This window comes from Eulemur rufifrons, chromosome 22 (genome assembly GCF_041146395.1).
Source record: "Eulemur rufifrons isolate Redbay chromosome 22, OSU_ERuf_1, whole genome shotgun sequence".
Lineage (NCBI taxonomy): Eukaryota > Metazoa > Chordata > Mammalia > Primates > Lemuridae > Eulemur > Eulemur rufifrons.
The window spans coordinates 925,057-952,607 of NC_091004.1; the positions used below are offsets into that span (position 1 = coordinate 925,057).

Consider the following 27,551-nt stretch of genomic DNA (forward strand, 5'->3'; position numbering starts at 1 on the left):
CCCACCCTGCAGGGGCTGCGTGGCAGGTGGGCAGGTGTGGGGCGAGCTCCAGCCCCCGCCGTGGGCACTGGGTCCCCGCGGTCCCCGCGGTCCCGCAGCTCCGGGCCCAGCTCTTCCGGGTCTGGTTTGACTTAAGCCTGCTGCTCTCGGGACGCAGCTGAGCGGATGTGGGGGTGGCCGGGAGCTCAGGAATGCGCCCCGCCCCCTCGCCCGTGGCCCCCGCGGCCCTCTCTGGCCCAGGAGACGCCATGTCCCCTCCCGCCCCGCCTGGTGCCCTCGGCCAGGCCCGCTGCAGCCGGCTCACCGGCCAGGAACTTTGCCCCCCGGCCCTGCGACCCCCGACCCCCAGCCCGGCCACCGGGCCACCCAACCTCCGCGGGGCACAGGGAAGGGATGTCCCGCTGAGAGTGTGGGGGAGGCCGAGCGGGTGGCCGGCCCCGCCTGGGACAGGGACAGCCCCGAGCCGGGGGGAGGCCACGCCCCGGCGAGTCCCGGCTCTGGGAAGCCCCCTGGGTCTCTCCGTTAATTAAATACGTTTGTTTGGGAAAAAGCAGCTAAAAATACTCGCAGCCTCGCGGGCTAATTAACGCCCGGTTTGTTTGGGATCTGGAATACAGTTCCATGCCGATGAGGCCGCCCTCCTCCTCCTCCTCCTCCTCCTCCCCCCCCTCCTCCTCCTCCTCCCCCTCCTCCCCCCCTCCTCCTCCCCTCCCTCCTCCTCTTCCCCCCTCCTCCTCCTCCTCCTCCTCCCCCTCCTCCTCCTCCCCCCCTCCCCTCCCCCCCTCCCCCCTCCCCCTCCCCCCCCTCCTCCTCCCCTTCCCCTCCTCCTCCTCCTCCCCCCCTCCTCCTCCTCCCCTCCCCTCCTCCTCCTCCCCCTCCTCCTCCCCCTCCCCCTCCCCCTCCTCCTCCTCCCCTCCCCTCCCCCTCCCCCTCCTCCCCCTCCTCCTCCTCCCCCTCCTCCTCCTCCCCCTCCTCCTCCTCCCCCTCCTCCTTCTTGCCAAAGGTGTCCCCCATCTCCAGAGCACCCCCCAGGAGGCCCCGGGTCCCATCTGGTGGCCTCAGTGGCCTCCCCATCCCTGTCCCCCCCAACACCCTCCCGCAGAGAGAGAGAGACCCAGCCTGGTCCCAGGGTGGGGGGGTCCCGCAGCCTTCACCCTGGGGGGCTGCGCTGCTCGGGGCCGTGGTCCTCTGCAGTCCCCAGACACCCCCAGCCCGGGTCTTGGCCTCCCGGTGACCGATGAGGGGCCCCAGGTGGGGCAGGAGGGGGGGGGGGTGGTGGGCCGACCGCGGCTGTCTCTGAGTCCAGCCTTGTGGTTGCAAGACCTGGGGGGCCGGGGCCAGCACAGCCTGACTTAGGGGCGTTTTGTCACCGCAGATCCTGGTGGACCTTGCCAACCCCGGCGGCCGGCCGGCCCTGGCCTACGAGAGCGTGGTGGCCCAGGACGGTAGCCCCATCCTGCGGGACCTCGTGCTCAGCCCCCGACCGCCGGTACCTGTACGCCATGACAGAGAAGCAGGTGGGCGTGCCGGGTGGCAACGGGGGCCGCGGGGTGGCGACGGGGACAGGGGCCACGGGCACAGACAGCAGGTGGCTGCTTCTCCGGCCAACGGCGTGCCCGCAGCTGCCTGGCCAGCGTGTGGCTTTGTGGCCGTGTCACGGTGGCTCTGAGCGCTGGCCGGGCCACCCTGGGGGAGCAGGCGTGGGTGACAGGGCCTCGGATCCCTGCCACCGTCTGCAGATTGTCCCGGGTGGGCCTGGACTTCCCACCCCTTCCCTGCATGACATCACGACCACAGAAGTGGGTGTTCGAGCGAGAGCCTTTGAGCCTCTGGGTGTCATTGGCGGGGGCCTGGGGCGCTGGGCTGGGGCTCTGTCCCACGGGTCCCTCTCTGGGGCCTGGGCCTGGCCTGCTGGGAGCCCACCTCCGGGCTGCCGTTCTGCATGACCTGGTGACCCCCTGGCCTCCGGGGGCGTGGACATGGGGGGCCGGACAGGCACAGGGCCGGGGAGGGGACAGCTTTTCTTCCCTCCTGGCTGCTCCCGTGAGCCTGGCCTGGGCCCGTCTCCTTGCTCAGCCCCGCGGGAGCTCAGAGCGGGGACAGGGACGGACGGGGACATCGGCTGGGAACAAGCCAGGGCCTCCCGGTGTGCAGGCAGGGAGCAGGGCAGGGCTGGGGAGCACAAAGGACGCGGTGGGGGATCCCTGGGAAGGGACTGGAGCGTCCTGACGCCACCCCCCCACCCCAGGTGACGCGGGTGCCCGTGGAGAGCTGCGTGCAGTACCCGTCGTGTGAGCTGTGCCTGGGGTCGCGGGACCCTCACTGCGGCTGGTGTGTCCTGCACAGCACGTGAGTCCCGGGGGTGGCCGGGGAGGGGTCCAGACACCTGGGCCGGCGCACGCGCACCTGGGAGGCCGCGCGCCGCCGTGCGTGCGCCCCGGGCGGTCACGGGGTCCGGTCCCCTTTGCGCGCGGGAGTGGAGCCGCCGCGGCGCTGCTGAGCCCCGGGGGTGGAGGAGCTGGGGTGGGGGCCGGCTGTTGGGGGTCCCCTGGGTCCCCCCGCATGCCATGCCCAGCTGCCACCACAGCGCCCTCTGCCCGCAGCTGCTCCCGGCAGGGACGCGTGCGAGCGCGCCGACGAGCCCCCAGCGCTTCGCCGCGGAGCTGGCGCAGTGCGTGCGGCTCACGGTGCAGCCGCGGAACGTGTCGGTCACCATGTCGCAGGTCCCGGTGAGTGGCCGGCCGGGCCGCCCCTGCCGCAGGCGGGGGGAGGGGGGGAGGCGGGCGGGGCGGGCGCAGCGCGCCACGCGGGGACAACCCCCCCCCCCCCCCCGCTCACGCTCGTCCCCGCCCGCGGGGTCCCCAGCTCGTGCTGCAGGCCTGGAACGTGCCCCGACCTCCGCGGCCGGCGTCAACTGCTCCTTCGAGGACTTCACGGAGTCCGAGGGCGTCCTGGAGGACGGCCGGGTCCGCTGCCGCTCGCCCTCCGCCCGCGAGGTGGCGCCCATCACGCGGGGCCAGGGGGGTGAGTGTCCCCCAGTCCCCGCGCCCGCCGCGCCGCCGCGCGCCCGCACGGGTGGGAGAGAGGGGCGGGGGATCCCCCGCGCATGCGCATTTAGCGCCCCCACGGGTGGGGTGGGGGGGAGGGGCGGGCGGGGATTCCCCGTGCATGCGCGTTTAGCACCGTGACCCCGGGGGAAGTCGCCACGTGCCAGGTGATGGCGTCTCCCGGGCGCTGAGTGCCCCTCTGTCCCCAACGTTCGTCCCCACGCCCGCCGCGCCGCGTGCCCGCACGGGTGGGGGGGGTGGCCGCGGGGGGGGGGGGGGGAATCCCCGCGCATGCGCATTTAGCGCCCTTCACGGGGGGGGGGGGTCCCCACGCATGCGCATTTAGCGCCCCCGGGGGGGGGGAGGATCCCCGCGCATGCGTGTTTAGCGCTTGACCCTGGAAGTCGCCACGTGCCAGGTGATGGCATCTCCCAGGCGCTGAGTGCCCCTCTGTCCCCAACGTTCGTCCCCACGCCCGCCGCGCCGCGTGCCCGCACGGGTGGGGGGGTGGCCGCGGAGGGGGGGAATCCCCGCGCATGCGCATTTAGCGCCCTTCACGGGGGGGGGGGGGGGAGAGGGAGGATCCCCGCGCATGCTTGTTTAGCGCTTGACCCTGGAAGTCGCCACGTGCCAGGTGATGGCGTCTCCTAGGCGCTGAGTGCCCCTCGGTCCCCACCATCCGTCCCCACGCCCTCTGGGCCACGCACCTGCACGGGTAGGGGGAGGGGCGGGGATCACCGCGCATGCGCATTTAGCGCCCCGCTGGGGGGATGCTGGGGAAGGGGGATCCCCGCGCATGCGCATTTAGCGCCGTGACCCGCCACGTGCCCGGCGATGGCGTCGTCTCCCGGGCGCAGGCCCAGAGCGCGCGGCCTCCTGCCGGGGACGGGGCGGCGGGTGGGGGTCCCTGGTGACCCTGCAGGCGGAAGGGACCTCAGCGCAGAGACGCGACTCCACGGGGCTGCAGGGGCAGGGGTGGGCGTGTGAGGTCGGAGGTCAGGGGGCGTGGCGTCCGCCCTGGGTGCAAAGTGGGCTGCTGGGGTGTCGGGGTGCAGAACCCGTGTGGCTGCTGCGGTCCGTGTAGACGCTCTGCAGACAGCAGCCAGGCCGGGGGCAGCGGGGAGGACCGGGCGGCTCCCAGCAGCCCCTGTCACCGAGCAGGGGACAGGAAGGGGACAGAGGCCCCCCCACCCGCAGAGCTGAGCTTCCTGCCACCAGGGCCCGAGGAGGGACCCAGCCGAGCACTCTGGCGTCTCGGAGGGTCCCTGGGCCGAGCTCCTCCCCCCCCAATCTGGGCTCCGCGGCGCCTGGTGGCCTTGGTGGCCTTGGTGGCCCTGGCGGCGACTCAGCCTCCCGCCGCCCCCGCAGGGGACCAGCGCGTGGTGAAGCTGTACCTGAAGTCCAAGGAGACGGGGAAGAAGTTCGCCTCGGTGGACTTTGTCTTCTACAACTGCAGCGTCCACGAGTCGTGAGTGTCCCCGCACCCGGGACGTTGGTGGCATTTCTGGTCACGCGTGCGGGGCGGCGAGGCAGGAGGAGGGTGGGAGGCGAGACGAGGGGCCCCAGAGAGGAGGCAGAGGCAGCGGTGCAGTGCAAAGGCCCTGTGGCCGCGGCGGGGGTTGCAGGCCCGGTCCCCAAGCGTCAGTGTCTCACGCTCTTGTCCCGCAGCTGCCTGTCCTGCGTCAACGGCTCCTTCCCCTGTCACTGGTGCAAATATCGGCATGTGTGCACACAGAACGCCGCGGACTGTGCTTTCCTGGAGGGCCGCGTCAACGCGTCCGAGGTGAGGCTGGGCGCGGCCGGGAGAGGGTCCCGTGGGTGTCCGGAGCATCAGACCGTCGTCACCCCACGAGGGGCGACCGGGCTGGGTCGGACTGGAAGACTCCGGCTCGGGGCTGGAAGATCTGTGGGGGTCAGAGACGTCCCTTGGGCTGTCTCGGCTGGAGGCTGGGCCAGCGGCGTGGGCGGTGGTCCCCGGGTTGTCCCTTGTGAGCCTTGGGGACGGGGAGAAGCCCCAGATGCGTCCCGCGCGGGCCCCTGCGTGGGGGCTGCAGGCTGAAGCATGGGGGGCCGGGCACCGTCCGATTCCCCCAAAGCCAGTGCGGGGCGGGGGGGAGTATGGGGTGCGGGTGCCTGGCTGGGCAGGTGCCCAGGGACGGTCCCCAATGGGAGGGACCCGTCGGCTCAGCTCGCCAAGCGGCTGGTGAGTTCCTGGGGCCGCCTGGAGCACTGTGTGGTCATCGTTGCTAGTTATCATGCACGGATTGTTCCGGAGCGGTGGTGGAGGGTAGGCCGAGAGCAGCCAGGGGCCCCGAGTGTTGGGGGTGACAGTGTCCGACAGCTGATGTCTGCACGCCAGGGACACGCAAGGGCTTCCCTGGGAGCGTGGCTTGCTCGAGGAGCTGGGAATTTCACTGATACTTACTCATTTCTTTAGCTATGATTTCAGGTTTTCACGTAGACGTTTTTCAGGGGTGTGCTACGAGCGTGGGGAGAACCTGGGGCGTAGCCCTGAGTGGCAGCCCCTCGGTCCCCGGCCCCTGGCATCTTGGCCCAGCTTCCCGCTGAGACATTTGAGGCCTGTGGTGGGCCGGGGTCTCCGCGGACCCTCCCCGTGTCCTCGGGCCTGTTTGCTTTGCCCCGAGGTGGGACTGACTGGCGTGTTTTGGGGGGGGGTGGCAGTCGGGGTGCCCGGAGCCCCGAAGGGGGACCCCCCCATGGAGCCCCCGAGAGCGGAGCCGGGGCCGTCCGGGTCTGTGATCAGAGAGTGAGACTCCCTGAGGGGCCCCGCCCTGGGCTGGTTGGCCACCGGGCCGGTTGGTCACCGTGTCCCCCGCAGGGAAAGGTGCGGGCAGCCTTCTAGACGTTTCCGCGATCTGTGTAGGGACAAGAGTCCCGCGTGCAGGGAGCAAAGCCCGGCTTGAGTCACAAGAGCAGAGAGTGGGCCTGAGTCGTTGCGGGGACCTGAGCCGGTTTACGGGGACCCCCGCACCCCCGCACGCAGGGAGGCCCGGGCCCTCTCCCGGGGTCCCAGAAATCTCTGCAGAGCCGGTCACGTGCCTGCTTTGGGAGCTGCCGCCGGGCTCGGGGACTCCAGCCTGTTTTCAGCGTCCCTATTTAAAGCCCAGCTCCGTGGTGTCCCCAAGGGGGCTGTCCCCTGCGGGGACCCGGGAGCGGCGGTGCTGTAAGGACTCCGGGCCATTGCATCAGTTATTGTTGCTGAGACGCGGTGGCCCCCGGGGGACCCGGGCTGTTTTTCTGCAGGGCTCTGGCTAATTTTATGAGTTCCCTGGATTCCCGGGTCCCCTGGGCCCCCGGGCCGCCCCCCATGCTCCACTCTCAGCTGCTTCTGCCTCCAGGGTCTCTCCAGCCGCGGCCCAGATGGCCGTCCTGGGTCCCCGGAGGGACGGGGTCCCGTAGAACGCAGGTGCAGGGTGTGCTGCGCCCAGAGGGGAGAGGCTTGTGCAGTGCTCGGCACAGCTGCAGGCCCTGTGCCTCCTCGGTTTGCCAGCGCGGGAAATGGGGCTGGGCCGGGAGGAACCCCGGGCTCTGTGCACAGACCCGCGGTCTGGGGCGCAGCGGGGCGCACCCTGGGGGTGGGGTCCCCCTGCCGCAGGCTCAGCCGACGCCCTGCCACCCGCAGGACTGCCCCCAGATCCTACCCTCGACCCAGATTTACGTGCCGGTGGGCGTGGTGAAGCCCATCACGCTGGCCGCGCGGAACCTGCCGCAGCCGCAGTCGGGCCAGCGCGGGTACGAGTGTCTGTTCCACATCCCGGGCAGCCCGGCCCGCGTCACCGCCCTGCGCTTCAACAGCTCCAGCCTGCAGTGCCAGAACTCCTCGGTGAGGCCCGATCGGCGGTGGCAGGGCGTGGGGGGCGGTGTCTGGAACGTCCTGTCGCCTTCATGGCCTTCGTGGGTGGCCAGGGAGAGCAGCGCCGGACGGCAGGGCCTGGGCTCCGGGACGGCTGGCAGGCCTCAGTTTCCCCAGCTGCTCAGGAAGGCCGAGGTTGGCCCCCGCCCCCGGCTCCCGCACAGCGGGGACCCCGATGAGGTCGGAGGTCTGAGTCTCGCGGCCCCGCGTCCTGGCGGGGTGGGGTGAGGTTTCGAGGTCACGGGCTCCCCGGGGCTGGGCGGGCTGCAGGTTGGACTCTGAGGGTCCCTCCCTGCCACCACGGCTGTTTCTGGAATCCCCTCTGCCTTCCGGGGTTGGGGGGCGGCTCCCCGAGCCCGGCCTCACCTCTGGGGGGTGGCGCTGGGAGGGGGGAACCAGGGCCACACGGGAGGGCGATGTCGCCTGCTTGTGCCCAGGGCTGGGGAGACACACACACCTCACGCCTCGGGGCAGGCCTGGCCCGTTGAGCAGACGAAGACAGTGAGATGTGGGAAATGCTCCCTGGTGCCTGTCCCCACGGTGGGAAATGCTCCCTGGTGCCTGTCCCCATGGGGCCCGCTGCGGGGGTCCCAGTCCCCAGGCGCGGCTTGAGGGAGGCTGGGGGCTCCCGTGCTGGGCGGAGACCCCCCCAGAGGCAGCAGAGGTCACTCTGGAGCAGGCGGCTCCACGCATGTGGCTGGTGGGGGTGGGGCTGGGCAGGGGCGTGGGGGGCAAAGGGACCAGAGGGGACCAGTGCAGGGGGCTGGGTGGGTCGCAGAAGCCAAGCCCCCCAGCCTGCCGGCGGGTGGTGGCTCCGGATTGGAGATGCCACTCTTGGCCACGCCGAGCCCGTCCCCAGCACCCGCAAGTCCTGACCCTCCCCCGCGGCCTGGGAGGTGGCGGGTGGCCTTTGACCCAACCCCCCGAGCCTGACCTCCGCCCCCTGCCCCGCCGCCCCCGCAGTACTCCTACGAGGGGAACGACATCAGCGACCTCCCGGTGAACCTGTCGGTCGTGTGGAACGGACACTTCGTCATCGACAACCCGCAGAACATCCAAGGTGAGCGGCCGCCCTGCCGCAGGGGGGTGGGGGGCGGGGGGCGGGCAGGGCTGAGCTGACCACGCCCCCTCCCCCGCGTCCCCTCCGTCCCCCGTGTCCCCGCAGCCCACCTGTACAAGTGTCCGGCCCTGCGCGAGAGCTGCGGGCTCTGCCTCAAGGCCGACCCGCGCTTCGAGTGCGGCTGGTGCGTGGCCGAGCGCCGCTGCTCCCTGCGCCACCACTGCCCGGCGGAGACGCCCGCGTCCTGGATGCACGCGCGGCACGGCAACAGCCGCTGCGCGGACCCCAAGATCCTCAAGGTAGGCGCCCCCCTTCCCACCGCTGCCCGACCGGTCCCACGTTGGGTTGACTGATGCGCAACCTGTGCAACCGGACCGCGCGGCCTCTGCCTCCCGCAGCTGTCGCCGGAGACGGGCCCCAGGCAGGGAGGGACGCGGCTCACCATCACCGGCGAGAACCTGGGCCTGCGCTTCGAGGACGTGCGCCTGGGGGTGCGCGTGGGCAAGGTGCTGTGCAGCCCCCTGGAGAGCGAGTACATCAGCGCGGAGCAGTGAGTGCGGCCGGGAGGGACGCGGGGGCACCGGGGCGGGACGGGGAGGTGTCACCCCGCAGCCAGCCGCTGAGGCCACCGCCGCCACCGCCCGCAGGATCGTGTGTGAGATCGGGGACGCCAGCACCGTGCGTGCGCACGACGCCCTGGTGGAGGTGTGCGTGAGGGACTGCTCGCCGCCCTACCGCGCCCTGTCGCCCAAGCGCTTCACCTTCGTGGTGAGTCCGGTCCCCTGTGCCCCCTGCTGCTCCGGGAGGGCGGCCGTGGGGTGGTCGTCCTCCCCGGGGCCCGGCGTCCAGCCACGTTCGGCTCCCGCTCCTGGTGGCGGTCTGTCCCCTCCCGCGCTGGGCGCAGTCCTGGGACTCCCAGGCTGGCCTGGTGCTGCGTGTGGGGCGCCGGGGGCGTGGCCCACCGGGAGGGGCGTGGCCCCCGGGAGGGGCGTGGCCCACAGGGGAGGGGCGTGGCCCGCCCTGGGCTCAGCCCCGGGACTCCCAGGCTGGCCTCGTGCTGCGTCTGGCACGCCCAGTGCGTGGCCGGGAGGGGCGTGGTCCCCCACGAGGGGCGTGGTCCACCAGGAGGGGGCGTGGCCACCGAGGAGGGGCGTGGTCGCCCAGAAGGGGGCGTGGCCCGTGCTAGGCTCAGCCCTGGGACTCCCTGGCCGGCTGGTGCTCCGTCTGGGGCGCCCAGCTCGGGGCCCGGGAGGGGCGTGGCCGCCCAGAGGGGGCGTGGCCACTTGGAAGGGGGTGTGGTCCACCAGGAGGGGGCGTGGCCACCGGGGAGGGGCGTGGCCCGCGCTAGGCTCAGCCCCGGGACTCCCTGGCCTGCCCGGTGCTGTGTCTGGGGCGCCCAGTGCATGGCCCAGGAGGGGGCATGGCCCGCCAGGAGGGGCGTGGCCCGCCAGGAGGGGGCGTGGCCCGCCAGGAGGGGGCGTGGCCCGCCAGGAGGGGGCGTGGCCCGGGAGCTCCACCAGGCCCCGTCTTCCCGCAGACGCCCACCTTCTACCGCGTGAGCCCCTCCCGCGGGCCCCTGTCCGGGGGCACCTGGATCGGCATCGAGGGCAGCCACCTGAACGCGGGCAGCGACGTGGCCGTGTCTGTGGGCGGCCGGCCCTGCTCCTTCTCCTGGTAACGTACGGGTTGGGGGGTCGAGGCCCCGGGCCGGGCTGGACCTCCTCCCGGTTCAGGTGGCTGCCTGCCCCCCCCTCCCCTGCCGTTGCCCAGGCAACGGGAGGATGGCGAGCTGGGCTGGGGTGATCGCTATGGAAACCCAGAGATGGAGGTTACCATGGAGACAGGGGCTGCCTCCAGAGTGGAAGAAGGGCCAGCGGGCGGGTGGGCGGTGTTTGTCCCCCCGCCCCCAGAGGTGGGGACACGACCCGGCCACCTCCCTCCCCCCATCCTTCCCTGGGAACGGGGGGACCCTTGGGCGCAGAGTGAGGGATATTTAAGCAAAATATTAAGAGGCGAAACAGACGTCTCCACAAAAGCCGTGAGGCCTGGAGTGGATGATTTTAGATTAAGGATGACAACGGAGTGTCCGTTTCGATATTTTCCTGCGACAATTACCCGTTGTCAGACTAACGAGGGGGGGTTGTCTGCAAGGGGGCGGCTGGGCAGCTGCCGGGCCCAGGTGTGGACCCCGGACCCCCTTGGGACACTCGGGGCGGTGGGAGGGGACCCTGGACCCCCTCGGGACACTCGGGGGGGTGGGGGTGGCCCTTGGACCCCCTCGGGACACTAGGGGTGGCCTGGGTGGGCGCCGGACCCCCTCGGGACATGTGGGGCAGTGGGGGTGGGCCTTGGACCCCCTTGGGACACTCGGGGTGGTGGGGGTGGGCCCCGGACCCCCTCGGGACACTCAGGGTGGTGGGAGGGGGCCCCTGAACCCCCATAGGACAACTCGGGGCGGTGGGAGGGGGCCCCGGACCCCCTCGGGACACTCAGGGCGGTGGGAGGGGCCCCCGGACCCCCATAGAACACTCAGGGCGGTGGGAGGGGCCCCCGGACCCCCATAGGACACTCAGGGCGGTGGGAGGGGCCCCCGGACCCCCTGGGACACTCAGGGAGGTGGGAGGGGACCCCGGACCCCCTAGGGACACGCGGGGCAGTGGGAGGGGGCCCCGGACCCCCTGGGACACTCAGGTGGGAGGGGACCCTGGACCCCCTCGGGACATTCGGGGGGGTGGGAGGGGACCCTGGACCCCCTCGGGACATTCGGGGGGGTGGGAGGGGGCCCCGGACCCCCTCGGGACACTCAGGGCGGTGGGAGGGGCCCCCGGACCCCCATAGAACACTCAGGGCGGTGGGAGGGGCCCCCAGACCCCCATAGGACACTCAGGGCGGTGGGAGGGGGCCCCGGACCCCCTGGGGACACTCGGGCGCATTTCCGACGCCGCCTCGCCGCCCCCTCGGCCACCGCAGGAGGAACTCGCGGGAGATCCGGTGTCTGACGCCCCCGGGGCAGAGCCCGGGCAGCGCCGCCATCGTCATCAGCATCAACCGGGCGCAGCTCACCAACCCCGAGGTGAGGTACAACTACACGGAGGACCCCACCATCCTGCGCATCGACCCCGAGTGGAGCATCAACAGGTGGGGGGCGCGGCCTGGCGGCCCCGGCCCCATCCCCGTCCCCGTCCCCGTCCCCTTCCCCCTTCCCTGTCCCCTGTCCCCTGTCCCCTTCCCTGTCCCCTGCCCCCTTCCCTGTCCTCTGCCCCGAGAGCATCACGTGTTTTCCGTCTTTGGGGAGATGGGCCCCCGTCTGACCCCCCCCCCCAGACCCCGTGCTGGGCCCCAAGCAGCGTCCGGTGACTCCCACCCCCCTCTGGCCTTCCAGCGGCGGGACCCTCCTCACGGTCACGGGCACCAACCTGGCCACCGTCCGCGAACCCCAAATCCGGGCCAAGTACGGAGGCGTCGAGAGGGAGAACGTGAGTCCCAGCCCTGCGGACGGCTCTCCCCTCCCCCCCAGGACCGCCCCCGCCCCCGCCCCTTCCCCCTCCCCCACGCCCCCCCGCTCTCCCCTCCCCCCCGCCCCCCACGGACTCCTCCGCCCCCCCGCCCCGCTCTCCCCTCCCCCCCCCCGCTCTCCCCTGCCCCCCCAGGACCGCCCCCACCCCCGCCCTGCTCCCCCCTCCCCCCACGGACCCCTCCGCCCCCCTCGCCCCGCTCTCCCCTCCCGCCGGCCCCCCGCCCCTCGCCCCTCGCCCCTCGCCCCTCGCCCCTCGCCCCTCGCCCCTCTCTCCCCTCCCGCCCACCCCCCGCCCCTCTCTCCCCTCCCCCCCCCCCGCTCTCCCCCGTCCCCCACGGACCCCTCCGCCCCCCCCCCCCCGCCCCGCTCTCCCTCCTCCACGAACCCCTGGAGGGGGGCGCTCTCCCCCGTTCCCTCTCTCCCCTCCCCCCTCTCTCCCTTCCCAGCCCCAACCCCGCCCCCTGTCTCCCCTCCCCCCTCTCTCCCTTCCCACCCCCGCTCTCCCCCCGCCCACCACGACCCCCGCACCCCCTCCCGCCCCACCCCCCCCCGCGGACACCCCCCCCCCCGCGGCCTCCTGTCGGCGGTGACGCCCCAGTCCCTCCGTGGCTTTGCCGATCCGGCTGTGCCCGCGTCCGCCCCGCCCGCAGAGCTGCCTGGTGTACAACGACACCACCATGGTGTGCCGCGCGCCCTCGGTGGCCAACCCGCGGCGCAGCCCGCCCGAGCTGGGGGAGCGGCCGGACGAGCTGGGCTTCGTCATGGACAACGTGCGGTCCCTGCTGGTGCTCAACGGCTCGGCCTTCGTCTACTACCCGGACCCCGTGCTGGAGCCGCTCAGCCCCTCGGGGCTGCTGGAGCTGAAGCCCAGCTCCCCGCTCATCCTCAAGGTGCGCCCAGGGGTGGGGGAGAGCGCGCGCGGGCGGTGGGCGGCGGCGGGAGGCGGCCCCCCGGGGGGTCTGGGCTCACGCACCTGCCACCCGCCACCTGCCACCGCCGTGCAGGGCCGGAACCTCCTGCCGCCCGCGCCCGGCAGCTCGCGGCTCAACTACACGGTGCTCATCGGCTCCACGCCCTGCGTCCTCACCGTGTCGGAGACGCAGCTGCTGTGCGAGTCGCCGAACCTCACCGGGCAGCACAAGGTCACGGTGCGTGCGCCGCCGGGCTCCTGGGTCCCTCTCCCGCCTGTGACCTCCTGCCCCCCAACTCCCATCCCCCCCGGCCCCGGCAGGGCAACCCCGACTCTGCGCCCAGCCCCAGACGCGCCCCCTGTCCCCCTGCCCCGAGCCCCGCGAGTCCTGCGTCCCCACCTGTGGGTCCCCGGCAGGTCCCCAGGGCTCTGAGCAGCCTCCGCCGTCCCATGCCCCGGGCAGGTGCGAGCCGGCGGCTTCGAGTTCTCGCCGGGGACGCTGCAGGTGTACTCGGACAGCCTGCTCACGCTGCCCGCCACCGTGGGCATCGGCGGCGGCGGGGGTCTCCTGCTGCTGGTCATCGTGGCCGTGCTCATCGCCTACAAGCGCAAGTCGCGGGACGCCGACCGCACCCTCAAGCGCCTGCAGTTGCAGATGGACAACCTGGAGTCGCGGGTGGCCCTCGAGTGCAAGGAAGGTCTGTGGGGCGGGGAGGGGGGACCGAGGGCTTGCAGGGGTCCACTAGGACCTCCAGCTCAGGTCGCGCCATCCCCGGCGGCCTTCCTCTGCTGGGCGGCGGGGCCGCCTCTCGGGTGCTGCTCAGAGATGCAGACTCAAGAGTCGCCCCCGGCGCCCAGCAAACGGCCGGGAGGTCGGGAACAGACTCTGTAAGCTCCTGTGCCTCAGTTTCCCCGTCTGTAGAATGGGTGCCAGGAGCGGTGGTGGAGTCGGCCAGTGCGGAGCCCGCGGGGCGGTGAGGCGTGCACACGCGTGCCGGCCTGGGGGGACTTACGATGTCCCTGCCGTGCGCGGGGTCCCACCTGTGTTTGGTGTCTGGGCGCACACAGGTCGCGGCCGGGGCCGACCTTTGTCTTTGAGGAGCTCTCGTGTGGGGGCCGCCTGCCCAACACGGGCGCACGGGTGTCGTGATTCACGGCGTGAGTGGCAAAGACCGGCTTAGACCGGCTTCGGCCGGGGGTGACGGGCTTCTGTGTGGGGAGTCCTGGGCGAGGCAGGCGTGGCCACCCCCGGCTCCGTCACTGTGTCCAGGGGACCCCTCCGTCCCGGGCCTGCTGTGTCCCAGGCCCCGGCCTCTCTCCGGGTGAGCCCTGTCTGATGTTGGTGACGCGGCCGCCGCGGGTCAGCTCAGCCCTCCCAGTGGATGCCGCTGCTGGGCCCGTCCCTGGCGGCCACAGCTGGTCACCAACCAACCCCCAACCAGCTCTCTCAAAGCCCCCGGCCAGGAGCAGGTGGACGCCCGGGGTGGGTGGCTCGCAGCAGGCAGGAGCCGCGAGGAGGTCGGGGAGGCCGGAGCAGGGGGCTCCGTGTGGCGCTCACCTGGGTCCCAGGGGCCACCTGTCCGCTGACGTGTCACAGAGAGGCCCGCGAGCCCGAGGCAGAGCCAGGCTTGACCCCAGGCTGGTGTCTGCGGAAGGCTGGCCCGTGCTCCGAGCGCTGCAGCGTGGGGTTGGCTGGGGTGGGCCGGGGAGGGGGGCTCTGGCACCTGTGCCTTGGGGACCCTGGTGGCCTCGGACAGCCCCGGGGTCCGTGCATTGGGCTCGAGGCAGCAGATGCAGCCCTTGGCCGTAGCTGGCCGACGCCGGGCGCAGCCGGCTTCCCCAGCTGGCACGGCGGTGCCTCGGGGCCGGTGACCCCGGGCGCTGGGCCAGCCCGGGGCGGCGCCTTCCTGTGGGCCCCCCCACCCCGGACTCTGCCCCGTGCCTCTCCCGGCCTCGGCGCGGACGTCTTGGCCGTCGGGACGGGGACGGAACAGCGTTGATAATCGGTGGCACTTATGGAACGTGCCTTGCAGATGTTCGTTGGCGCGTGCTCACGGCTGGCGGTGGCAGGCGTGTGGCATGTTCCCGCCACGGGGCCGGGGTTTGACGTCGTGCGGGTCTGGCGTGGGGGATGTGGCCGACTGCGCGGAGTCTGAGGCGTCCGATTTGTCCGGGACTCGGCCAGGCTGCAACCGTTAGAGAGTCCCGCGTCCCGGGAGCCTTCTGGGTCCCAGATGTTCCGGAGTGGCCCTGTGGTTGTGGCCCCAGCTTCCTGTGCCCCCACCCCCGTCCTGGTGGAATGCCCCCCTCGGGGGTCCTCACCTGCTGGGGGACTGGCCAGGTGGGGCTCCCCAGACACCTGGCCACGGTGCCCAGAGACGCAGGCTCCCGCCCCCAGAGTCCGCCCCCGGGCTCCTGGCTCCTGATCAGATATGCACACCTCACAGCTCTGGAATGTTCTGCCCGCCTGCCTTTGTTCCCGGGAGAGGCAGGGCTGGCCTGGAGCAGGGGGAGGGGGTGGGGAGGGGCCCCCACTGGGCCTGAGGGGTGCCTGCCGCAGTTGTGTCGGGCTTTGGGGACAGCCTGCAGCCCCGTCGCTGCCTGCCACCTCCCACACCTGGCCACACCTGGCCATACCTGCCCACACCTGCCCACACCTGGCCATACATGCCCACACCTGGCCACACCTGGCCACACCTGGTCATACCTGCCCACACCTGCCCACACCTGGCCATACATGCCCACACCTGCCCACACCTGGCCACACCTGGCCATACCTGCCCACACCTGCCCACACCTGGCCATACCTGCCCACACCTGCCCACACCTGGTCATACCTGGCCACACCTGGTCATACCTGGCCACACCTGCCCACACCTGGCCATACCTGCCCACACCTGCCCACACCTGGCCATACCTGCCCACACCTGCCCACACCTGGCCATACCTGCCCACACCTGGCCACACCTGCCCACACCTGGTCACACCTGGTCATACCTGCCCACACCTGGCCACACCTGCCCACACCTGGTCACACCTGGCCACACCTGCCCACACCTGGCCATACCTGCCCACACCTGCCCACACCTGGCCACACCTGGTCATACCTGCCCACACCTGGCCACACCTGCCCACACCTGGTCACACCTGGCCACACCTGCCCACACCTGGCCATACCTGCCCACACCTGCCCACACCTGGCCACACCTGGTCATACCTGCCCACACCTGCCCACACCTGCCCACACCTGCCCACACCTGGCCACACCTTTCCTGTTCCCGGGCGGCCAGGGCAGCAGGGCTGTGTGGCTGCTCCTCCCCCTAACGCCAGCGTCTGCGGCGCGGGGAGGCCCTGCCCGGCCTGGCTCTGGTTAGCCCTGTGACAACGCAGTGACACAGAGGGAAACCGAGGCACAGGGTGGCATGGGGCTCCCCTTGAGGCCGTGACTCCAGGCAGTGACAGCGCTGGGGTCCCATCTCGGCCTGGAGCGGAGCGGGGGAGGGAGGGCTGGGGCCCCGGCGGCAGGCACGGGTGGCGAGCGCGTCCCCCTGACCCCCCAACGCCCGCCCGCCCGCCCGCAGCCTTCGCGGAGTTGCAGACGGACATCCACGAGCTCACCAACGACCTAGACGGCGCCGGCATCCCGTTCCTTGACTACCGCACCTACGCCATGCGGGTGCTGTTCCCTGGCATCGAGGACCACCCCGTGCTCAAGGAGATGGAGGTAGCCCAGGCTTTGTGACCCTGGGGGACCCAGGGGGGCACAGGTGCTCAGAGGTGGCCGCTGTCCCCTGCCTTCCAGGCTTCCTGGGTGCTGCTAGGCAGCCCCGTGGCGCGTGGGGGCCCCGGGGGACGGGACCAGCCGAGCGGGGAGGGCGCTGGGGCCGGGACTGGCCGGCGTGGCGCCTGGGGGCCCGGCCGGAGTCTGACGTGGCCGTCTGGGGTGCAAGCGTGTGGCTGGCTGAGCACAGGGGCCCTCGGAGCACTGGGCTTTGCACTGCGGGGTGGCAGGGAGCCCGTGAGGGACGGGGCTGCCCCCCAAGTTCTCTGGGGAGGCCCGGTTCCCAGCCAGCAGCAGCCGGGGTCTCGGCAGGGCAGCCCCCTGCCCCGCGTGGCTGAGCCGGCAGGAAGTCCCTCTTGCCTTGAGACTAATGGGCCGTCCTGCCGCTCTGCCCCGGGGGCCAGGGATGCCACCCCCTGCTGCGATTGCCAGCTCTCGGGGGCTCCACGTTCCTCCCAGATCCCCCTGTCTGCCGGGCCGGGGGCCAGATACCCCTGGTGGCCTGTGGGCACCTCTTGCCCTGACCAGAGAGAGAGCAGGAGGCTGGAGCCAGCCGTACCTGAACTCCTCGTCCCTGCTTCCATGCTGTGTGGCCCTGACCCAGCCTCTTCCCTTCCGTGGCAGTGTTGTCACCTGGGAGGTGGGGAGAGGGGACTCTGCGTGGGGGTCACTGTGGCCAAAGCAGAGTGAGGCCAGGGGGACGTGCACTTGCGGGGACGTCCCTGCAGTGGGCGGGGGCCGTGCAGCCGGAGGGGTTGCCAGCGGCAGGGGGACGGTGGCACGCGGGCCCTTCATTCTTCACCCACCCCGGTGACAGTGCCCTGTCACCTCCCTGCCCGCAGTGGGCTCTGTGGCCAGGCTTGTCCTGCCCGGGCAGCGGGCGGGGGCGGGGGTGGCAGGTTCCCGGGCCACTGGCGTCCCTTGTACCGAGGGGGACAGCTGAGGCTCGGGGACAGACCCCATGGCGGAGGAGTCAGGGTGGCCGGGCCGGTCCCAGCCCCCCGCCCGGAGGACAGTTGAGGCTGGGGACCCCCCCCCCATGGCGGACGGTGGCCGGACAGGTCCCAGCCCCCCCCCCCCCCCGCAGGTGCAGGCCAACGTGGAGAAGTCGCTGACGCTGTTCGGCCAGCTGCTCACCAAGAAGCACTTCCTGCTGACCTTCATCCGCACGCTGGAGGCGCAGCGCAGCTTCTCCATGCGCGACCGCGGCAACGTGGCCTCGCTCATCATGACGGCGCTGCAGGGCGAGATGGAGTTCGCCACGGGCGTGCTCAAGCAGCTGCTGTGCGACCTCATCGACAAGAACCTGGAGAGCAAGAACCACCCCAAGCTGCTGCTGCGCAGGCGCGTGGGGCGGGGGGGGGGGGTTGGAGTGGGGCGGGGCGGGTGCCGGGGTGGGCGGGGTTTGGGCGGGGGTGGGCGGGGTTGGGGCGGGGTGAGTGCCGGGGGGGGGGGGGGGTGGGGTTGGGGCGGGGCGGGTGCTGGGTGTGGTGTGGGCGGGGCAAGTGCTGGGTGGGCAGGGCTAGTATAGGGTGGTTGGGGCGGGGCGGGCGCTGGGGTGGGCGGGGTTGGGGCAGGTGCTGGGGTGGGCGGGGTGAGTGCTGGGGTGGGCGGGGTTGGGGCGGAGCGAGTACTGGGGTGGGCGGGGTGGGTGCTGGGGTGGATGCTGGGTGGGCGGGGTTGGGGCGGGGCGAGTGCTGGGGTGGGCGGGGTTTGGGGCGGGTGCTGGGTGTGGTGTGGGTGGGGCAACTGCTGGGTGGGCAGGGCTAGTATAGAGTGGTTGGGTTTGGGGGCGGGGCATGGGGCGTGGGGGGCTGCTGGGGTGGGCGGGGTTTGGGGGCAGGGTGAGTGCTGGGGTGGGTGGGGTTTGGGGCGGGGCAAGTGTAGGGTGGGCGGGGTTTGGGGTTCTGGGGGCGGGGCTTTGGGTGGGGCGAGTGCTGGGTGGGCAGGGCTAATATAGGGTGAGAGAGGTTTGAGGCGGGGTGGGTGCTGGGGTGGGCCGGGTTTGGGGCGGGGCGAGTGCTGGGGGGGCGGGGCATGGGGCGGGGCCTGCAATCCTGCGGGGGAGGGGGGGCATCATCGGGTCCTCCCAGTCTCAGCTTCCTGGTCACCAGGAGTTGACAGGACCAGGACTGCTGGGCACCGGCGGGGCCCCTGGCGCCAGGCCCGAGTCTTCGTGCTCGGAGGTCCGGGCTCCGTCCGGGCTGCAGGGCGGGGGTCCCCGTGGCAGCTGCCGGAGCCCCTGGTGCCTGCTCCCTCCTCCCGTGGGTGCTCCTCGAGGCCTGATCTTCGGGACAAGGGGGGGCAGGTGAGGTTCCCGGGGACCGTGTCCCTGCTGGACACCCGGGGGTGACCCCACTCTGCCTCCTTCGCGCCCCCAGGACCGAGTCGGTGGCGGAGAAGATGCTGACCAACTGGTTCACCTTCCTCCTGTACAAGTTCCTCAAGGTAGGCGGGGGGCTGGGGGAGGGGAGCCGGGTCCCTCCAGAGTGACGGGTGACAGGAGGAGACAGATGGGGGCGGGGCTCAGAGGGAGGTGCTGGGGGATGGGGCAGACGGGGGTCTCAGCCCAGCGAGCGCTGGCCCCCAGGACACGCCACCATCGTCCCCTCTCCCGCCTCCCTCCTCCTTGCTTTGGAGGCCGAGCCCCCCAGCCCGCCGGGGTCAGGGAGGTGGGTCCCTGTGGGCCTTTGTTTAGTTGACCCGGCGGCCGACGCTTGAGGTGTTGGCAGATGACACAGGTCACGTGCCTGGCTTCCCTCGGGAGACCCCAAGGCTCGGGGGACAGGCCGGTGCTCCAGGGAGGAGGGAGGAGCTCGGGGTGTGGGTTAAGTGCGTGCTCCCTGCCTGGGCTCTGGGGTCCCCGGCGGCCTGGGGTCGGTGCCCTGGGGACGAGGGTGACCTCCGGCGCGGCCTGGCAGTGGGGAGGGTGCGTGTCGGTGCTGACTGCCCGGGCGGAATGTGGCTTTGCGTACGGCGTCCCCGGTCCCCGGTTCCCGGTTGGCCTCCGTGTCCCTGCCGGCCCCGCGGGAGCCGGGAGGTGGTGGGCTCGCCCGTGTGTGTGCACAGAGCAGGGACAGGTAACAGGAAACTTCGCAAGAGGCAGGACGAGGACCCCGGGGGGGAGCAGGGCGGGAGGGACGTGGGGGGCCGGGAGGGGACAGCAGGCTGGAGAGAAGGTCCCCAGGGGGGCTCATCCTCTTGTGCGTGTGTGTGTGTGTGTGTGTGTGTGTATACAGCAGTCCTTGTGCATTGCAAACGCCCCATAGCGGGAAGCACGGTTGTCTCGCGGCACGGGGTGACACACACAGTTGTCCAGTTCTGTTAGGGTGACATCGTTTATTTGCAAAGCAGCCACCCCGGGGCGAGGCCACGCAGGTGTCACTCGGCTGGGTTCGGCCGCGTCTTGGCTCCCGCGGGTCCCCGCCGGCCCCTGACTCCACCCCCGAGACACGGGGTTCGAGTCCCCAAGTCCGGCCCGGGAACCCAAGCTGGGTGTGGGTGCCGGGCTGCGCGGGAGGCCGGCAGAGCGTGGCCCCCGCAGGGACGTCACCAGCGTGGACGGTGGCCGTGTAGTGCCGTGGAGGTGGCACTTGGTTCTTAAGCATACGGTGCGACGATGTTAGATATATTTGTGACGTCACAGCTGTCACCACCATTGGTCTTGTCGACTCTTTTCGTCTTGTAAAACCCAAACTCTGTCCCCGTGAAACACCACCTCCCCTCCGCCTGCCGTCCCCCTCCCGCGGCCCCGGCCACCCGCCCTCCTGTCTCCGTGACTGGGACAGGACACCCCGGACGAGTGGGACCGGGCGGTGTTTGTCCTTTTGTGACTTAGCGCGGTGTGGGGGCGTCTGTTAACAGATGAAGGGGTGAGCAGGGTGTGGCCTGTCCGTAGAGTCCTCAAACAGGACGGAAATTCTGACACCTGCTGCAATACGGATGAACTTCGGGAATGCAAACTTTTTTGTTTGTTTGTTTTTTTAGAGATGGGGTCTTGCTATGTTGCCCAGGCTGGTCTCGAACTCCTGACCTCTAGCGATCCTCCCACCCACCTCGGCCTCCCGGAATGCTGGGATTTCAGGCGTGAGCCACGGCGCGCCCGGCCGGCCGCAAGAACCAAACTCTTTTATCTAAACAGCCGAAATGTTTTTCATTCCTTGTTGTGTTTAGAAACCAGAACTTTTTAGCTAGAAAAGTCGTCGTGCTCACGTGAACACAACGGCATGGCACGGAGCCGAGTGGGAGGGGACAGTCGCCCTTCAGCGTGCGGGTCTGGTGGCCATGGTGCGCTGGTGTCTGTCCTCCCAGGCTGGAGTCTGGACTGGAACAAACACCCATAAACAGAGCGCGCTTTTGCCATTAAGAAGAGATCCTAGGCCGGGCGCGCGGTGGCTCCCGCCTGTCATCCCGGCACTCTGGGAGGCCGAGGCGGGAGGATAGCTCGAGGTCAGGAGTTCGAGACCAGCCTGAGCAAGAGTGAGACCCCGTCTCTACTAAAAATAGAAAGAAATTAGCTGGACAGCTAAAAATATAGATAGAAAAAATGAGCCAGGTGTGGTGGCGCATGCCTGTCGTCCCAGCTACTCGGGAGGCTGAGGCAGGAGGATGGCTTGAGCCCAGGAGTTTGAGGCCAGCCTGGACAACATAGCAAGACCCCATCTCTGAAAAAAAGAAAAATGAGCCAGGCGTGGTGGCGCATGCCTGTCATCCCAGCTCCTCGGGAGGCTGAGGCAGGAGGATCGCTTGAGCCCAGGAGTCTGAGGTTGCTGTGAGCGAGGCTGGCGCCAGGGCACTCTAGCCAGGGTGACAGAGTGACACTCTGTCTCAAAAAAAAAAAAAAAAAAAAGAGAGATCCTAGCGGTGGACGTTTTTTTCTCGTTCGAGAGGTTTCTTTCAGTAGCACACCTCGGTCTCCCTGGCCTTGGACACAGGACGTAGGCGTCTGTCGTGTTCTTTTATCAGCTGCGTAATATTCCACGGCGTGGCCGTGGCCTCGTTGACCTGTTGCCGTGCCCGTGGATGGACGAGAACTTTGAATGTCCCCGTCGGGCCCGGGGCCCCAGCTGGCATCCGCCGCAGCAGGTTTTTGCTTCCTGGCGTTCAGGTTTAGAGCGGGTGCACGTGATCGGGTGCGTTTATTTTAACGTTGGCCTACAGGAGAGGTGGCACCAACGTCCGAGAGTCTTGCCAGGGGGCCCGGGTGGCGCTTGGCGGTCCCGCTCTCCCCTGGCCGCTGTGGCCGGTGAAATCTGACCGATCGTCGCTGTTTGGTTGGCTTTTGTTTCATCTTTGCAGCCAAATTTGCAAAAGTCTATTTTGTATCCTTTGCCCATTTTGTATCCTTTGCCCATTTTCCTCGGGCTGTGTTTTTTCTTGGTTTTTTTTTTTTTGCAATTAAAGGAGTCCTTAAAAAGACACACTTCCTGTCTTTGCTAGCTCCTGCATGGAGGAGGGGACTTCCCTGCCAGGAAGGGACTTTTATTTGCATGTGAGGGGTCACGTGGATCCGAGTTCAAATCCTGCCTTCTCCAGCTGTTCGCTGTGTGACTTTGAGCCAGGAACCTCCCTGCCCTGGTCTCCGGAGACGGTGGCTTCGCTGCTTCCTCCCTGTGTGTGGGGGGGGGGGGGACCAGGCCTGGAGACCCTGAGGCAGCAGAAGGTTCTTGTCCCTCTGGTCCCCTCTCGGGAGAAGGGGCCCCGCCCCCGCGTCTGTAGCCCCGCCCCTTTCATCTGTAGCCCCGCCCCCGCATCTGTGGCCCCGCCCCCGCGTCTGTAGCCCCGCCCTCCTCTCAAGTTTGCAAACAAAACGGAATTGGAAAGACCAGCGTGTTGCTGGGAGGTCCTTGTCGGGGCCGGTGGGAGGCTGGGCGGCCGTGGCCCGCGCCGGACGGGGTACACTCAGACCCTCTGATCGCTTTCAGTCCTCGCTGCTGCCTGCAGGGGACCCTGTGCCCGGCTCTGGCGCCGCGTGGCCGTCGCAGGCAGCCCGGCCTGGGAGGGAGGGAGGGACGCAGGGAGGCAGGCGTCTGCCCAACCGGGCTGAGCTCCGGCTGTGAGGACAGGAACGTTTTTCCTTGGAAAAGGGAAACTTTTGATTCATTTGAGTGAGTTCCTTAGCGAGCGTCTGTAGCGCTACTTCTCTGGTTCACGTGAGCCCCGGGGCGGGGTGCGTCTCCACGGAGGGCCGCAGCGGGTCCTAGAGCCGTGCGGGGGACCCCGCCGGTGGGTCCCTTGACGACACCCAACAGATCACAGTCACAGCCAGAGTGGCGGGGGACGGGGTCCCCCCTGGCCACGCGCCCTGGGGAGCTCTGTCCCCGGGTGCGGTGAGCTGGCAGCCCTGTTGGCCTCAGGCGGCCCCTGCTGAAGTCTGACCCAGGGCTGGGGGGACACTTGGGGACAGAACCGCGGGCCCTGCTGCAAACCCTGCTTGTCCCCACTGCGTCCTCCTTGCTGTCATTTTGTTTAAGATTTTCGCGTTGGCGCTCAGGAGGGCGACGGGGCCGGATTTCCAGATCCTCTCGCACCGTCTTTGCTGGGCTCTGGGGGATCGGGGAGACCCCAGTTGGCTTCTAAGAGGAGCCTGGAAAGGGGGTTCGTGCGGCCTCGCAGGGGACAGCGCCGGGAGGGCCGGGGACGGTCCCCGCGCGGCCTGACGTCCCCCGGCCACCCTCGCCCGCCGCAGGAGTGCGCCGGGGAGCCGCTGTTCATGCTGTACTGCGCCATCAAGCAGCAGATGGAGAAGGGACCTATCGACGCCATCACGGGCGAGGCTCGCTACTCGCTGAGCGAGGACAAGCTCATCCGGCAGCAGATCGAGTACAAGACGCTGGTGAGCGCGTGGCCGGCCCGGGGGGGGGGGGACAGGGGACAGGGGACACGGGATGGGGGACAGGGGACGGCCGACGCTGACCGCCCCCGCCGCGCCCCGCAGACCCTGAACTGCGTGAACCCCGAGAACGAGAACGCCCCGGAGGTGCCGGTGAAGGGACTGAACTGTGACACGGTGACGCAGGTCAAGGAGAAGCTGCTGGACGCCGTGTACAAGGGCGTCCCCTACTCCCAGCGCCCCAAGGCCGGGGACATGGACCTGGGTGAGCCGGGCGGCCGGGCCGGGGCGCGGTGGGGGCCTCGCGACTCGGGGGTGGCGGCCGGGATGGGCGTGTCCGGGAGCTCCAGCCGGTGACAAGAGCCACCGTCCCCCCCCCCCCGCCGCCCATCCCGCAGAGTGGCGCCAGGGCCGCATGGCACGCATCATCCTCCAGGACGAGGACGTCACCACCAAGATCGACAACGACTGGAAGAGGCTGAACACGCTGGCGCACTACCAGGTGACCAGGGCAGAGCGGGGCCGCAAGGTGGCCGCCGGGGACGGGGACGGGGACGTCCCAAGCCCCCCACGCCGGGCTCCTGGGCTCGTCCCGCCGGCCGTGGACCTGTTGTGCTGGGGAAACTGAGGCTCGCGGTGGCGCGCTGGCTGCCTCCGTGGGCCACACCGGGGCGTCACCCGGGTCCCCGGCCTCTCCCTGGGCAGGTGACGGACGGGTCCTCGGTGGCCCTGGTGCCCAAGCAGACGTCGGCCTACAACATCTCCAACTCGTCCACCTTCACCAAGTCCCTGAGCAGATACGGTGAGACCCAGGGGGGACGCGGGGGGCCGCGGGGTGGGGGCAGAGGCGACGCCCCCCCGGGTCTGGAGACGGGGAAACTGAGGCAGGGCGCGGTGCCGCAGAGAGCATGCTGCGCACGGCCAGCAGCCCCGACAGCCTGCGCTCCCGCACGCCCATGATCACGCCGGACCTGGAGAGCGGCACGAAGCTGTGGCACCTGGTGAAGAACCACGACCACCCGGACCAGCGCGAGGGCGACCGGAGCAGCAAGATGGTGTCCGAGATCTACCTGACGCGGCTGCTGGCCACCAAGGTGGGGACGCGGCCGGGGGACGCCCTGCCCGCCCCCCACCACCGCCCGCCAGGTGGGCGCGCCGCCCCCGGCGGAGCCTGACGCGGCCCCTGTGTGTCCCCTGCGTGTCCCCCGCACAGGGCACCCTGCAGAAGTTCGTGGACGACCTGTTCGAGACCATCTTCAGCACGGCCCACCGGGGCTCGGCGCTGCCCCTGGCCATCAAGTACATGTTCGACTTCCTGGACGAGCAGGCGGACCGGCACCAGATCCACGACGCCGACGTCAGGCACACCTGGAAGAGCAACTGGTGCCTGCCGCGGGGGGGACAGGGGACAGGGGACAGGGGACATCCCCGGGGGAGTCTCACGGGGGCCGCAAGGGGCCGTGTCGGCCGCCTCCCCCGACCCCAGGTCTCGGGAGCTCCCGGCTCGGCCCTGGGAGCTGCGCGCAGGGATCGGTGTGGGCCGCTCGCTCGGTGACAAAGGGTGACAGCCACAGGGACAGCAGGCAGGCTCAGGGCGCACCCGTGTGACGCCTCAGCCGCCTCCTTGGGGCAGCGCGGGGGCCTGCGTCCAGGCTGGAAGCCCGTCCGCCGGGGGGACACTCTGGGGGGGTGTCCAGGAGCCCCAGCTGGGTGGCAAGAGACACCCCTGGTCCCTTCTGGTCCCCTCTGGTCCCCTCTGGGCCTCCGTCTTCCCAGTGGAGGTCAGAGCCGGGAGCTTGGCGAGGCCCTGCACCGTTCAGAAGGGGAAACCGAGGCCCGGGGCAGTGGGGGGCAGGATGGGGGGTGGTGGCTGCTCCCCGGCGGGTTCCGGTGACCGGCTCCTGTCCCCGGCACCCCGCCCCCCCGCAGCCTGCCCCTGCGGTTCTGGGTGAATGTGATCAAGAACCCGCAGTTCGTGTTCGACATCCACAAGAACAGCATCACGGACGCCTGCCTGTCGGTGGTGGCGCAGACCTTCATGGACTCCTGCTCCACCTCGGAGCACAAGCTGGGCAAGGACTCGCCCTCCAACAAGCTGCTCTACGCCAAGGACATCCCCAACTACAAGAGCTGGGTGGAGAGGTGGGCGGGGCTTGGGGTACGGGAGGGGCGGGGCTTGGGGTATGGGAGGGGCGGGGCTTGGGGTATGGGAGGGGCGGGCTTGGGGACGGGAGGGGCGGGGCTTGGGCATGGAGGGGTGGGGCTTTGGGGGACGGAGGGGCGGGGCTTGGGGGTACGGGGGGGCGGGGCTTGGGGGATGGGAGGGGCGGGGCTTGGGGGATGGGAGGGGCGGGGCTTGGGGACGGAGGAGGGGCGGGGCTTGGGGTATGGGAGGGGCGGGGCTTGGGGAACGGAGGAGGGGCGGGGCTTGGGGACGGGAGGGGCGGCCCGCAGCCCCCCGCCGCGCTCACGCGCCCGCCCCGCCGTGTCGCCAGGTACTATGCCGACATCGCCAAGATGCCGTCCATCAGCGACCAGGACATGAGCGCGTACCTGGCCGAGCAGTCCCGGCTGCACCTGAGCCAGTTCAACAGCATGAGCGCCCTGCACGAGATCTACTCCTACATCAGCAAGTACAAGGACGAGGCGAGTCGCTCTGGGGACGGCTGGGGGGCGGCCATCGTCACCGGTGGCCCTCGCGGCCTCCCCGAGGCTGCTGGGCGCCTGCCCTCGCGCCTCTGTCCCCGACGGCCACAGTTCCGCGGGGGGCACGGGGCAGGGCAGCTGGGCTGGCGGCATCTTCTGGGGGGGAGGGGTGGGGGGGAGGATGCAGGTTCACGAGTGACCGTTGTCCGCGGGGCCGGGTGGCTGTCACCGAGGCCGGGCGCTGGCGGGGGCTGAGCTCACTGGGCGTGCGCTGGGGGGCTCCGGGCTCGAGGGCCGTGGAGCTGGGAGCTCAGGAAAGCTCTGGGTTCAAGGTCAAGGGTCAAGTGCAGAGGCTGGGGAGGGGGTGGGAGGAAGGGGACAGCAGGGGGAGGGGGGGAGGCAGGTGGCCCGAGGGGAAGGGAGGGGCACTGGGAGGTTGCAGGGGGTGGGGACAGAGGCCTGAAGTCCCGGGGCGGGGCGAGGGGGGGACAAGGACAGGCATGGCGACAGGCGGCCCCCGCGGTGACGCGCGTGCCGGTGGCGTCGCCCCCGCAGATCCTGGCGGCGCTGGAGAAGGACGAGCAGGCGCGGCGACAGCGGCTCCGCGGGAAGCTGGAGCAGGTGGTGGACACGATGGGCCTGAGCGGCTGAGCCCGGCGGCCACCCCGAGGGAGGCGGCGGCGCCGGGAGGCCACCGAGCGGCGGGGGGGGACACCCCGCAGCCCCCGCGCCTGCGCAGAGAGCCGGGCGCTCGGGGCGCGCCCCGCCCCCCCACCGTCGTCCCGTGTCCCGCCGGGGGACCCGGCTGTGCCCGGCGGGGACGTGACGCTGCCTGCTGTGCCCGGGGAGCGCGCAGGGGACCCGGGTGGCCGAAGCTGCGGGGACCCCCCCCCTCCCCCCAGACGGAGGGGCGGCCAGCCTGGGCCGCGCCCGCAACGTTGGGGACACGGGGACACGGGGACAGACGGACGGAGGGAGGGAGGGAGGGGCAGTCGCTGTCCCCCTTGTGCGCCCAGCGCCACCGTCCTCAGATTCACCGCGTGCTCCGCGCGGCCGAGACCGGGCGCCACGTCCCCGCCCCCGCGACACCCGCGGTCCCCCTATGGAGGGGCTGCTGTAGGCTGGTGTCACTTGAGACCCCCCCCCCCCGCGGGACTTCCAGGCGGACTAGACCCCCGACCCCCAACCCCCTCTGTCCCCAGGGCCGCGCCTCTGGGGACTCCGCGCCGCCGCAGCACAGCGACGTCCCCATTATTTATTAGGCCGTCGGGGGCGTGGCCCGGGCCCCCAGCGGGTCCCCGACGACCACGCTGTCCCCTCCCCGGCCCCAGCAGCTTCCGGTCCCCCAGCGTCTCCGCGGTGTCCCGGCCACTCTGCAGAGCGCTGGGACATCTGGGGACCGTATTGGTTTTTAAGGGGTGGGGGGACAGAATCCTGCCGGGGGGGGTGTCCCCTCCCGCCACGTCGCCGAGCCGGGTCCCTTTGGGCCGGAAGCAGCCGGCGGTGACCAGGGGGCCCAGCCCTCGGGGAACAGGAGAGACGACGTTTTTAGAAGAAACCTGTACATACCTATATATAGAGATGGCCCTCGTGTCGCCAGCCCGCAGCCCCGGTGGCTCACTGTATAGCGACCCTGGAAGAGGAAGAGATGATGAAATTTTAATGACAACTGTCGAAGACAACTCGGGCGGCGGGGAGGCAATGCCGGCCGGTTGCGGAGCCGACGGTGGCCCCCCCGGGTCCCCGAGTGTCCCCCACCGGAAGACGGAGGGACCCGGGACATCGTGCATGATCGATCGTGCTAGCGTGTAGTCGAGTCCCCAAGAGTTGATCTTTTTTTTAAAAAAAAAAAAAAAAAAGCAAGTGTCCTAGAGGTTGGTAGAC

The 27,551-nt window shown here is 70.6% G+C and overlaps 1 protein-coding gene across 1 annotated transcript; it reads left to right on the forward strand.

Annotated features, from left to right (window-relative positions):
• Positions 1-248: 248 nt before the first annotated feature.
• On the forward strand, positions 249-26,805 carry PLXNA1 (plexin A1). The gene is given in 35 exon segments (XM_069497665.1): positions 249-407; positions 1,195-1,251; positions 1,376-1,477; positions 1,479-1,517; positions 2,249-2,349; positions 2,604-2,616; positions 2,618-2,641; positions 2,643-2,729; positions 2,866-2,889; positions 2,892-3,024; positions 4,416-4,515; positions 4,716-4,830; positions 6,691-6,891; positions 7,885-7,981; positions 8,087-8,280; positions 8,380-8,531; positions 8,629-8,749; positions 9,519-9,655; positions 10,952-11,119; positions 11,364-11,457; positions 12,149-12,388; positions 12,503-12,646; positions 12,872-13,106; positions 15,990-16,132; positions 17,277-17,533; positions 18,571-18,637; positions 22,878-23,024; positions 23,127-23,286; positions 23,420-23,523; positions 23,727-23,823; positions 23,925-24,115; positions 24,235-24,404; positions 24,951-25,163; positions 25,517-25,667; positions 26,223-26,805. Coding segments are annotated over 35 exon segments (4,533 nt in total). The 3' UTR covers positions 26,319-26,805.
• Positions 26,806-27,551: the final 746 nt, after the last annotated feature.